At 38.4% G+C, this 13,973-nt stretch overlaps 1 protein-coding gene across 1 annotated transcript in view; it reads left to right on the forward strand.

The window, feature by feature from the left end:
* The window catches only part of SAMSN1 (SAM domain, SH3 domain and nuclear localization signals 1), a 36,680-nt gene extending 23,127 nt beyond the window's left edge, over nucleotides 1-13,553 (forward strand). Inside the window, exons 6-8 of the mRNA XM_009587492.1 lie at nucleotides 2,008-2,214; nucleotides 3,244-3,394; nucleotides 12,333-13,553. Coding sequence (XP_009585787.1) covers nucleotides 2,008-2,214; nucleotides 3,244-3,394; nucleotides 12,333-12,538 — 564 coding nt within the window. The 3' untranslated portion in view covers nucleotides 12,539-13,553. The remainder of the gene's footprint in view (nucleotides 1-2,007; nucleotides 2,215-3,243; nucleotides 3,395-12,332) is intronic.
* Nucleotides 13,554-13,973: the final 420 nt, after the last annotated feature.

Raw genomic sequence — 13,973 nt, forward strand, 5'->3', positions numbered from 1 at the left:
AGTTGTAGAGCGCGATGAGGTCTCCCCTCAGCCTCCTCTTCTCCAGGCTAAACAGCCCCAGTTCCCTCAGCCGCTCCTCATAAGACTTGTGCTCCAGGCCCTTCACCAGCTTCGTTGCCCTTCTCTGGACACGCTCCAGCACCTCAATGTCCTTCTTGTGGTGAGGGGCCCAAAACTGAACACAGTATTCGAGGTGCAGCCAGGAGCTCCAGACCTGAGCCCAGCTGAACGTTACTAAAAAAGCCCAGCCCTTTTCTCCTCCTTGCATGCACAGATACATTCAATATCATCATCCTTCAGACTACTCATGTCTGTAATCTGGACTTCTTTCTTTTCCGTCTTTGTAAACACCTTCATATCCAGATTATATTCACACTTCAGCATCTTTTCTTCTTCTTCACAGCCTCTTCTTTTTGTCAAAATCCTCATCTGTATCTCACTGCAGCCTCCCTCCCCTCCTCTCTGGCCTGTATTACAGCCATTGCTCTGCCACTACTTGCAGTCTTCACCACTTGCCCTCCACTTCCACCCACACCTAGGGCATTTCTTTCAAGAGAGTTAATTGGTCACGAAATGGCAAATGTCTGCTGGCTCACCTAGGTTCCTTTTTAGTCACTGGGGTGGTGTATTTTAGAATTATAAACTAATACTTAGGGTTGAAATCCCCTAAATTTATCTCACAAAATTTCAGTACCCTGAATCTGAATTCAAAGTGTGCCTGCAGCTTGGCTTAGAGCCACTGCCTAATCCTGATCTGCATCCACATCTGAAGTTCCTGAGCCTCCAGGAGTGTGTAGAGTAATATTTGTGCTTATAGAGCTTTAAACAAATGTTTGTTTAGTTTCCATTTCAAACGTGCTCATAGCTCTGAGCTCCATATTCTAACAAAACCAGGTCACTGGAACACAGTCAATTTCATACTTGGGTTTGTACCCAAACTAGGGTGACTGCTTTACTTGCAGTCTCTTGACCAGACCAGAAAAGATTCGACAGTCTTGGAGCTGTTAACAGATATTTTAACAAACTGAGTTTGATTTTTAACTTTGTAACAGAATGCCAAATGAAGTGTGTACGTGGGGATTTGTTGGATAACTCTTTAAAGACTTTCAACGTTATTATAAGTTCTGTGGTACCTGCCCAGAAGAGAGGACTCAATTCTGAGGTCAGGGGAGCAAGTTGTGTAGGGGGTATGACTTACAAGGGAGCCTTTTTACTATGAAAATTACTCAGATTTGACTGTTTTGCTGAGCTGAGACCTTGGTTCCCACAGCGTGGCTGTGAACACCTTTACCAAAAAGCCCTCTTGAAGAAGCTGTGTGGTCACTCTTTTTTGCACTCACGTTTGTGAGTGAATGCACAAGTATAGAGAGCCAAAGCCTTTACATCTGTCTGCTAAGGCACCTTCCACTATGTTCTCAGTCAATTGTGTTAATAATTGTGGGAAAATTTGTCCGTCCTTTGGGAAGGACAGACAGGAAGATATTAAGGGAGTTAAATGTTCTTTATTGCCTTTGAGAAATGTAGCCAGTGTTTTTCACTGTAAAATGGGTAAGAGCCCACCTTTCACATAGCTCAGCTATTAGTTTTTGAAGACCCTTGAGATGCTGGATAATAAGATTATTGTGAAAATGGTTTGGCACGTATTTGGAAAATAACCTCACAGTGTTCCCTTGCTTTTTGTCAAAGCTATGCCCACTATCCACGGCAAAAGTTGATTGCTGATGCAACCCTATCCCTTTTCAAGGACCAAGTGGAGCACAAAAATGGTGAGAGGGGATGCTTATGCTCACCTCTCCTCTGCAAAGGTTTGGAGATAAGGACTAACTCAATTTTCTGTAATTATTTTGCTGGGATTTTATAAAAGCAAAGGAGCTAAATCTAGGTAATCTTAAAAAGTTACTTTGCACTGACTGTTAAGATTCTGTGCTGGTTTTGGTCCATAGAGGAAAAGCTACGTATAACAAACCAGATGTGTAAACAGTGGTGTGCTTTTTTTTGTTGTTCTAGAAAGGAGACATTATAGATATCATCTGTAAAACCCCCATGGGCATATGGACAGGCATGCTGAACAACAAAGTAGGAAACTTCAAGTTCATTTACGTGGATATTATCTTGGAAGAGGAAGCTGCACCCAGAAAGATAAAGCCACACAGAGGAAGCAAAAAGACCAAGCCTAAAACGTTGCAAGAGCTCCTGGATTGTGTCCACCTGCAGGTCAGCCAATGCGTTTCCCAGCTGTATTTGAAACATTTCATTTCTGTGCGCGCGGGTTTGGATGTCATTTACAGGCAGAAGTAGAAAGGCAGGTTTCAGCAGTTTTGATGTCAGCAAAGCTAAGCAGCTTCGTGTCTGTCTTTCATCTGATGTGAGTGGCTTATAGAATTGCATTTTACCACATCATTTGGTTAGGCTAAGAGACTCCACACAAAGAGGCTTGGTGGTGACTTGTCAAGTCACCGTAACCTGACTGCAGTTGTGTGCCTCAGTGTAGGAGGTGTGTGACGGTGGACACCTCAGGGACAGGACTGCAGTCTGATCCCAGTGCCAACATTTAGAACTCAGGTTTCTAATTTCTCGTGATCTTCAGGGAGCAATAGTCTTTTTGCACTATGCTCATGTTGCGCCTCTCTCCCTCTCTGCAACCCTAGTTCTCGACTGAGTGTCAAAGCGTAATTAGGTCATGATTTACAGGTAACATTTTTAATAACGGTTATTGCTTTGGTGCTGATGCAAACACTCCTTTCCCTGGAGTACGTGCAGATTTTCATACTGCGTCAACACACAGCTCAAGGGGGACCATGTGTGACACAGCATGGCTGAGGGCTCCCTCAGCTTCTCACCTCGCTTATATCGAAGGGCTCCTTCTGTGCAAAGGTGGAGCACACCCCACCTCAGAGGCCCTCCTGGACCCAGCATGGGATGCACTCATGCAGTGACCCACAAAAGTCCAGATGCTCGGCAGATTAAATAATTTCTGGCAGAGCTCTGTCCTGGTCCAATTTGCTGCCAGACTCTGTTAGACAACTCAGGCACAGATGCTGGGATGGCCAGGAGGACCCCCAGGCATCTCCGCCTCTGTCATCTCTTGCTCTCCAGCTCTGGTTTTACGCCAAAGGCGGGTCAATCAGACTGGAGAATGGAGCCCATTTCAACCTGACAAAAAAGTAAAAGAGAAATTGTTCCTACTCGTCTACTAAACATAGTGCTTGTTTACATGAGAGGATTTGGTGTTTCTTTTTGTAGGAATATGCCTCAACCCTCTTGCTAAATGGCTATGAAAATCTAGAGGACTTAAAGGACCTACAGGAGAGCCACCTGATCGAATTAAATATTTCAAATCCAGAAGACAGGGCAAGATTGTTATCAGCAATTGAAAATCTACAGGACTATGACAGTAAGTGTTTAAGTTTTGTAAGGAGTCATGTGCAAGTTTTAACTGAAGAAACACATTTAAAGAAATAGTGATTCTCACACTGCTCTGTTAAATGATTTTTCTTTTAAATATGAAACATGGAGTCAGATGGTTTTCTTATTTGTTCAGATAGCAAACAGTACATCTCTTCTAGATATGTATGATTACTATACTAGTCACACATGAATGATTTAAAATTTCTTATTTATAGGTCCTACACTAGAGATTGGTAGCAACTATTGCTTAAGAACAACCCTATTTATGGTTGGGGACCCAACCCCCAGAGAGGTTAAGTGACTTACCCATGTTCACAAGGTCTGTGCAAGAGCAGAAAATAAAACCTCCCAAACTTTGTGCTAGTATCTTAACCAAAAGAGAGCTTATTTCAAATAGCTACAGTAAAGAATTTTCTTTAAATTTTTTTAAACAACAGTCTGCAGAAGAATACAGTTTTTTCTTCCCTCACTTCATCCCACACTTAAATTCTTATCCAAATGAGTTTCTTTTCTAGGAAGCTTTTGTAAAAAAAAAAAAAAAAACAAAACCAAAAACTAATAGCTGGTTTGTATTCCTTTCTCAAAATGAATCTGACTCAAGTTTCCAGTGAGTTTCCAAAAGCTGATCATACAGTGTGTCTCTATGTATGTGTATTGATCACCATTATGTTTTCTTCACTTGTTCCTTTCACTGGGAATGGAAAAGCTAGGATACAGAATAGAAAATACTGTTCTCATGATATTTTAATGATATGTCCAGCCTGACTCCGAATTTTAAATAATTTATGTTAAATTCCTAGAAACTACCGCTAAGCATCTACTTAATGAGATATTTAGCTAAAACAGGAGATGTTTTCCTCTTTATTAATATTTGTGCATACTCACCCCTATACTGAGCAGCCATTTCATCAAATGTGCACTCGCAATTGAGAAGCATCTGAAAGAAAGAAAAGGGGACCTGGAAAAGCAATGTCTTCCTGGGATATTTTAATAGCAATTCTTGTCAGGTGTCCACTTTTTATCTCCTCATAGGTAGGTAGCTTTCCAGTTCTCACTCCAGCACACGTATATATGTACGCACATACCTGCATGCACATACATACCCTCTGTGCTTCAGTACATAAATCTCTCTGGGTCTCTAAGCATGTCTTTGGCTACCTCAGCCATTCAGCTTTCCCTGCAGATGTTCTCTAGTCTCCCTCTTCGTGTCGTTGCTGACCTTGTTTTTTACTGTACGTTTGGGCTTTTTCAGGACCCCATTTGTAGGTGCAGTCTGTTCTTAGCTTCCAGGGAAAGGTAAGGTTCTTGCAAACACATTAGAGAGGCATTAAAAGGGTTTTCTTTGCCCACCAGGTTCAGTAGTTCTTTCTGGTCTATAGCTTTGTGAGATGACAGGCTAGAAGAGGACTCTTGAAGGGCTGTCTCTGTAGAAGTAGTGATTGAAAGACTGAATCCAGGAAAAAAAGGGTTACATTTTCCAAGGATTGTATTGCAGGGATCTAGCTGCAATCGTCTCAAAATACGTTTGTTTCCTTAGTTTGCCCTTAAACTGAGTATATGTATATTTGTGTACACTTCTTGGTAACTAGCCTTGCTGCACTTTCTGCACTTTTTACTGTGTATGTGTTTCTATATCAATATTTAACACAAAAAAACACTAGATTGTAATTTTGCAGTTTTGCATCATTGTGAAAAACAAAACCAAAACATAATGGTTTTTAACAGGCCTCGCAAGTGTCAAACTATTCTGGAGTAGTGAGGATATGGTTTACTATTTATATTCATTGTGTAACAAAAAGCATAGAAACTTTTTAGACGATGACACCAAGTTTTTCTTTTTCTGAGCGTGTCTTAACACTTAATATTCTACATACACCTGTGCAAGGACCAAACCTAATAAGGTCCTTACATGTCCCATACACTGAAAATTAATAAATTTACCTTAATTATCTAAATAGGGTTCTTCCTAATTGGCAGTATGGAATTAAGTCACTTCTCCAGGCAAGACAGTGTCCCTGATGTTATCTGTACGGCAGTCTAATAGTTTAAATTCTTGTAATGGTTCTGGAAATAATAACAGTAAATCTTATAAAGTGGCCCATGTTTCAAAATCAGTGATGACACTGTAGTCTCAGATCAAGAGATGAAATGAATATTTGGTTTACACTCACTTTAGGTAGGTATAGCCAATATTTCTAGTATTCAAATTCAATAAAATAATATTCCCAGAATTTATGAATACTCTCGGGGACCAGAACCAAGACATCTTTGTCCCGATGAATAAGCTATCATTTAAGTCTAGTTGAGTTTCATAAAACTCATAAATATTTTAAAGTAAGCCACACATAAATACTTTCCTGGTTTGGGATACTGTCTTGAATCAGGACTGAATCAAATCCTTGCCTTGTCTGGTTGCCAAAGGTTCACAGCATTTGTGACATGACTGGTAGGGACAGAACAGAATTTAACAACCTGCTCTAAAAAGGAAGATACTAAAGACTAAAATTGATGGAAGCTACCTGTTATGTCATTATAATGAAAGACGGGGAGTCAAGATGATCTTGGGGATAAGCTCAGCATGAGTCTGACTTCGTCTGAATCATTTGACCTCTTTGTCCTTCTGTCAATCCCACTGGAAAATTGGGTTGAAAGAGCTGGGTGCTACTGTGAAAGTGAATTCTGCATCTGAACTGAACTTTCCTACGTCAATATTTTTTTTTTTCCCTAAATGGGCATGACTCAGTCCAGCATAAATGATTTTTTAATTAAAATTGATTTTCTGTGTTGCTTAGAAGTGAGCAGCATAATTACCCACAGCTACAAGGTAATCTGTTTACTGGCCAAGAGTATTCGAGATATAAGTTCAGCACTTTTCCAGGTAAAAGTTCACTCTTTTTATAAGCTTTTTGAAAAAATATACTAGGGCCATGGACCGTATTTACTGTTCTAAGCCCATCTTTCTCACAGAGCTTGGAAGACTTCCATGTCTTTGCATTACATTCGTGTTTCCATAAAGCACGTGTTTGATTAATGGATGGAGTCTCAGGTATGGTCCAGAGTTGAAATGCAAGGGTTTCTGAGTTTTTGTGACTCTGCTATTATTCAGAACAGCCAAGCATGCTGGAACATAGCCTCATTTTACTAGATTCTACTATAAATGTAGTAAAACAAGATTTACTATTTCTTTAATGTGATATCTGATATTGTGAAATGTCCAGATTTTTTTACAGGGCTTTTAATTTCTTTTTCTGTCCTTGGCTTTTTCTTGACATTTATTGTACGTTACACTAAGTGATTTCTTCATGCCGCATACTTGTGACTATATAATTCATGTTACAGAATAAACAGTTACTGAGTTTTCTAACCAAAAGACCTGCAGCAATAGTTTCCACATTATATGCTTCTTAAAACCTTGCAAAATGTAGGACTTCTGGCAGTCAGAATTTTTTCACCTTACATTTGATTTAGACCTGAATGAATCTAAAAGGAAAAACTTTACCCAACTTATACCAGGAATTAAAAAGTAAGTTTTATTTAGCAAATGATACCATATAGTGTTTTTAAAGCAGATTTTGCTTCCTGGTACTGCACTATCTTCTTTCTACCTTTCCTGGGAGTCCAGGCCCAAAGTCACCATCTTCAAGTACTTCACGTAGCAAGACTATCCTAGAACTGCAAGGTCTTGTAAGCTCCTCATGACCTTCCTCCCCTTCCCAGATCTCTTTTTAGATTTTCTATAAGTTGATCAGACCTATATATTTGGTACAAAATGATTGGTTTCCATGAATTCAAGGCTGGGGAGGGAAAAAAAGCTCTTTTTCACAAAGTATTTCTTAATAGCTTTCCATTCTTCTCCCAGATGGCTTCTGGACAGGAGATGGATGTCTGTGCTTTTGTAAGATGCTATTTTTAAAGTGAAGCAGTTGCTGGATGGTTAATGAATAAAGTAATAAAAGAAGTTTGGAACTTTTTTCTTGACCGCTTCCCAGGACACAGGTTTTTGTGTGTGCAAAATAGCCTTGATTCTCTTCTCACTTAGATGATGTAAGTCAAGAAGTTCATTCCTGAAGTCCAGTGGGTTACATTAGTCCAAAGTTATTCTGAGTTAAAGAAGAATTAGACTTCATTGGATATGTGCATACAGTTCATTTTATAGAAAAAAAAGGTGCATATGTGCAATTTGGGGGTAATATTTTATGCTTATCTCCCCAAATCCTTAGCTTACTTTTCATATTTAAGTGCCAGATCATACTCTAAATCCTACTGTCAGTACCAGATAAGGTTTGTTCCTTATTTATTGTACTTGGACAGCAAGATAGTAGATAGCTGACGACACAACTTTCAGTACTCAGCTGCATTCCTTATGTGAGGACCTAGCATCAAGAGTACCAGTTTACACTGGGCAGTCCCTTTAAGTACGTGGGATTACACAATTTCATGTCAAGGTCAAACAGTGCTCAAAGACAATCTCCCCTTCTGTACTGTGGTACAACTCATTGACCTGGACATAATATTTCCAGGTTTCCCAAGGAAGCTCATCCTTGCATGAGTATTCATATTTTTCACCTTTTTTCAGGCACATCTGTTTGCTTCCAGATTTCAGAGAAAAAAGAAGCTTCTCATTTCTGTTTTCATCATAGACTCTCCTCTCTCATCAGTTCAGTATCCCTCCCAGAAAAGCTATGCCACTGACTTCAGTGAGTGCAAGTTTTTAAGTTGCATGTCTGTAAATATCCACAAAAGGTTTACTCCTTTGAGTCCCCAAAGTGTTGCATGTGTGTACAGAACCACTTCATGTTTCTCTGCTTCTTTTTCAAGAAGTATCGCCATTTACTGCTTCAAAATGATCCTTTCTGAGTTTGATGCTCTGTGAGTTTTCATTTCATTTTAACACTTAGGTGGTCTAACTGGTACAGGCACTACAGGCTGATACATGGCCTTCATACGTACCTAGGATGTCTAACATCAGCCTTGAAGACACACTTTGTTCTCTTTAGTTATTGTATGGTGCTGCTCAGTATGTCACTGCTGCACCTTCCAGGAAGGCACGCAAGTGACTCAGCCTAAAGCATCGTGCTCCCAGCCCAGTTCTCCTTCTGGGCAAAACTCATGACGGCAAACTCTCAGAGGGCCCACTCGTGAAGTACGGCTTGCTGCTGGGTGACCTTCTCTTTTTCCAAGACAAAATCCAAGCCTCTTGCCACTCATCTGGTTTAAACTGATATAACCGCACAGGAGTTAGTGTGACCTCTGTACGTTCTTGAGCTGAATTGCCTTAAACCTAAGCTTAAAGCGCTTTCCTAATCAGGACTTTAAACTCATTAAAAAAGGGAAAAAAGCTGGTGAAAGAAACAAGACATCTATCCCTGCATGTGTCATGCGCATCTATGTCACTGAATAACAAATATTCATTTCAAAGATCTAAATAGCGAGGAAGATGAGTATGCATCACACATCTATCACCAAGGCTAAAGGCCTCACATTTTTTTCAGAAGTCTGAACATAATCCTACCGTCTAAAGTAGTATTAGAATGTATGTGTCAAAATGATGCATATCTTGGACTCTGCTGGCCATATCATAGACAACAGTGACTGAAAGCTATTTATCTTATATAAAACTGCTTTACTGTAGAAAAATCATAGGACCTCCATTTGTTGATAAGATAGTTATTTCTGATGACTCTGCAACATCTAACGGCAGTTTAATTTTACCAATTCCTGTTTCCTGTGCATTGTATCTTTCTTCTGATGTCCAAAAGATTAAGACAGCAAACTTACCTTTACTAATGTAGAACGTGAACATGTACGTGAGGAAGGAATTAAGTAGAACTGAATGTAAGAGCCAAAAGCTAAAAAGAAAAAAAAAAGCGTAGTTTCTTTTCTCGTGAAGCAACATCTCAAGTTGTATGCTACATATATTTATAATACTCAGTATCCTGTGCAAGTGGTTTAGTAGTTACTGCATAATATTTAAGGCTGCTTTAAAGAGAGAAAAAAAAAAGCACCGAAGTTTCCTTTCAGTCTTTTCTTAAATATTCTTCAACTTCTTCAAAAGTTCTTCAACTTTTTCTGCTCAGAATGAAAGTTAGAAAATACAATATTTTTAGTCTCAAACACCTGAAGATTTTTGGTTTTTAGTTTTTCATGTAAAAAATTCTTCTGGTGTTATGGGAAGAGACAGAAGTTTTACATTTCTGTATGTTTTCTAAATAGAAATTTCTTATTCTCCTAACTGACGTAATTTCAGATTTTTAAAAAATCTCAGTTCCAGGCTTGTCTGTGGCTTTTCCCTTGAAACACACAAGGGAAAGACATCGCTGCAAAAGAATTTAGGATCTGTTTTTCACATAGAAACTACTCACAACTAGTGAGTGACAACTATGATCACAACTAGTTACAGGGCACTAATACACTGACTGTAACTGCATTTTCTTTTTAATCCACGAGTTACTTGGTCTTCTTTCCACTGCAAAACAAACAAAGTGGATGGAGGTTCCTATTTGACCTTGAAAATGTAAACAGGATTAACACTTTTTAAGTCACTTCTTGCCAGGGCAGCAGCTGATGCTAGCGAAGCTAATAAAAGCAGCAGCAAGCAGCATTAGGCTGATGAGGGGATTACAGGGGAGCCCTGCCTGCAGCCGCGCAGGACTTCACCCAGCCACCGGCTGAGCTCTGTCAGCCCACAGCGACCAAGACCTGGGTCGTCTTGGCGTGGGTGGGATGGGTGCGAGGAGCTAATGACACAGTTTAGACAAGGCTTTACTGGGGCATCTGCTGTTATTTGTGCTAAACTACTGCTGCTGCTACTAATAGCAGCAGTAATACCTTCGCTGGTGTAATGCCTTTTGTAATTCCTTCCTGACTTAAATCAGAAATCAATTGGACCCTACCTGATCAAATATTTTCCCTGCAAAGAGAGATAACATTTGACATCACAAACTGTGTTCTGTAAAGTGAGAAGGAGATCAAACAGTTGCAGATATCAATTAAATCTGCTGAAAGGTGTACTCTTTCACGCAAGTGGAATTAACCATTAATTTATTTGGGAACAAGGTGGGACTTCTATTCCTTGGAAAGTATTTACAGTTTTTGGTTTTGCTTTGGTTTTTGGTTTTTGTTTTTTTTTAAATACATCAGGTTATGCCTATAACCTCAGGCTTAATGCAAAAATGACTAAGTTGAGACTTGGGATTTTTTTCTTCAAAAATCAGATTAGTTTATTAAATTAATTAGGCAATTGAAAGCTAGAAAATATTAAACAGAATTAATCAGTCCAAACAAATCTACAAGACTTCCATCAAGACCTAAAAATGTTTCTCAATATATCAAAATGCTTTGTGAAATAAGTTCATTGAAATCTCACACAATGAGGAAAGGCACTGACTCTCCTGCTGTTGCATTTCAATATTTTTAGAGTGAAACATTTCAATTTTTAATTTCTAATTTATTCTTTGTTATACAATACAACACAAGATTAAAAAAAAAAAAATCCAAATTTAAAATCTTTCCCATCTTACCAAATCTTATAACTTCCAACAATTGAAACAAATGTCAGTATGAATTTTCCTTGTAGAAATTTTATAATTCTGGGAGCTAAACTAGATTTAGATTTTGACAAAGGATAAAATCCTTCATTTATTAGGACTTCCATTCTGCCTAGACTTGAATTGAGACAGCTTAAATCTCACTAAAGATTCGAAGCTAACTATTTCACCATGGAGTAACAAGTCAAGTGAAATAAGGGAACTTTCCTTGCAAAAGCAAGAAGGTACCATTTTTCTGAAGGGCAAAAATCTGGGGTAAAACCATCTGTTTCCTGTAAGATTTGTTCCTTATACTTTCTTTGGAAAGCAAGCCACAGTTTGAAGTAAAAATACAGTTACAGGAGAGTGATACCAAAAAAAAAAACTAGGAAAGGGAAAGATTTTATATTTTATAGCTTGCTTTCTCAAGAAATTTACTGTGAGTAAACATCATGTATTTCACAGCCAGAAAATACGAACACAAACTTTAACCACAAGACATATTAGATTCATGATATACAGGTATATCCTGTCTGCAAGGCACCAGCTTGTTGAGCTTTTTTTGAGAGGTCTGTCGATACTCTCGCTGAGTTGCACAGCTTTGAGTTTTAACAGATTAGTCATACAGCAGCTAACCAAGGACAAATTATTTGCAAGATAATTTGCTTCCACTTAGTTCTGGAACAGCGTTCAAAAACCATACAGCAGGAGTTAGGCATCTTAGCTTTCTCTGAGGCCTTTGTGTTTTGGAAAATAATCTTTTGGATATCAAGCTAAGCTTAGGAAGTTTCCATCAGCCACCCACTCCCACTGAAAAGTCCCGTGCTTTAGAAAACCTGATTACCACATCTTTATGCTGAGCACTTCTGAAGACCAGTGCATTGTATCTATACAGTGCACAGAGTAGGTAAAATGGTGGGGGTTACATTCAAAAGACACAGCATCTATAATGCAGTGTGTTATAAACAAGGCACAGTAGGCTACATGATTAATTGCATGAGCAGGCTCTGGAATACATGAACGCGGGAGGGGAAAATCTGCCATCTCTACTGTGGGCACGGTGACCACGCATGGTGACTGTTGCACCTATGGACAGCCTAAAGACCTCAGTTTAAAGGACGAGGCCAAAGGCTCCAGCATTCATCTCTGAGCAACATACCACAGGATCAAAGCCAACCTCAACATTAACTTAGATGTTGTTATACTCATGTAATCATATTTTTAGTTCTTTGATGCTGAGGTTTCTGTTTCTGATAGACAAAAGATATTGATCTAGTCACGTGTATATTACCAGCTCTGTTTCTACAGTTCTTCAAGATCAGTCATGTTGCTATCTCAAACTCTTTCCAAGGATACTTATTTTGAAATTTTTTTTCTTTCCTTTTCTGTTCTTTCTAGTTGAACAACAGCAGAAAAGTGAGGGTGCTCAGGAGACACGGAGCTTAAGCCCTCACCACAGCTTTGACAAATCACAGTTAAATAACTGCCCAAGAGATTCTGGCTGTTACATCTCATCAGAAAATTCAGATAATGGTAAAGAAGAAGTAGACCCAGAAACCCTGTCTGACATGGTGCAGTCAATAACAATCACTGAGTCAAACTGATTCAGTCCTGCTGCTTTTCTGCAGATTTTCAGAAAAGACAATCAGATTTGCCGGTATGATGGCACAGAAGCAGAACACAAAATACTCTCAACACCGAAAATCTACTTCTGTCTGATGTATGATGCTCTAGACTGTTTAATATGTGGACACTTGATAGCTAAATGTTAGCTGATAATATCTCATGATTTTCTTTTCAATGAAGCCACAGACATTTCACTGAAAAAGTTTATACATATGTATTTATAGATGTTTGTAAATGCATTTTCTATAATAATAGAGAATTGTTTTAGGTAGCGGTACATAATCTGGACATGTTCATTTCTGGAACTGTCCAAAATGTAAATATTGTACATATTTATTTTAAAAAGATACGGATTAAACACACTGTCTCTATTTTCAGATGTGTTCTGCTGATATTTTTACAGAATGTATTTTCATTGATATATCGTCATAATAAAATGGTGGATACATTCACATCTCACCTTGAAAAGTACCAAGCTAATTCTCATTAATATTAAAGCTGTTTCATGCTATTCTTCTCCAAAACGGGCGCTAAAGTAGACTATCATCTCCTACAGTTTATCCTGGAGGTACAAAAGAACTGTAGTATGAATCTGAATCAAGAGCTCTCTGTGTTCATTATCTTTTAGAGAACATAGCCATTTGAATGGCTTATGCACTGGCAATTTCTTTATTGGTATTTTCACACCTGTTCTCATTCTTCCCAAGCATTATATGGAGAATGCAAGCTTGGAGAAAAAAAAATCAGTATTAATGCCATGCTTTTATGATCATTTTTTGTGAAGCTCTTGCCTTTGTATGTGGTGTGAAGTTTGTTAATAGAGTATTTGTTTGTATACAAAACTCGGAAGCTAATATGGTTATTGTGCACTGTTGTTTTTCATATGAGATTTTATTGTCATTTCCCAGTATATTTTGCACTGGAATACACATTTTAACTGCCTGTCTTCTTTTATAGTACTTCCTTCAATAATAAACAGAATCATGTGTTTGAGCCCTTTAAAAACCACTTGATTTTTAATACGGTCATTACATTTCAAAGACTTCTTTGTTCTAAGACTAACACTGTAAATGGCAACTCCACTGTGCATTTTTATCATGCATAATAATCCGTGTATCAAATCAACAGAGAAACTTTTTGCTCACTAATTAGTCACACAATTTTCATAATTTAAGGCATTTTGCATTTATGTTAAAAAGTTTCCACATATTGCTGGCAGCTTAAAAGAAAATCACCTTCAGAAGAGATGAAACATGGAAAGTTCCACCCCAAAAAGAGTATTTCTGAAGAATCTATTAACAAATGGAAAGCTTTTCTCCCTTTCGTTTTTTTTTTCCAATGGAAATGCTTTCTATATGTTTCATGACCCCTCAAATGGCTATTGCTGTCAGACTCCTAATACACAGATCTGCT

This window comes from Fulmarus glacialis, unplaced genomic scaffold (genome assembly GCF_000690835.1).
Source record: "Fulmarus glacialis isolate BGI_N327 unplaced genomic scaffold, ASM69083v1 scaffold15441, whole genome shotgun sequence".
NCBI classification, from domain to species: Eukaryota; Metazoa; Chordata; class Aves; order Procellariiformes; family Procellariidae; genus Fulmarus; species Fulmarus glacialis.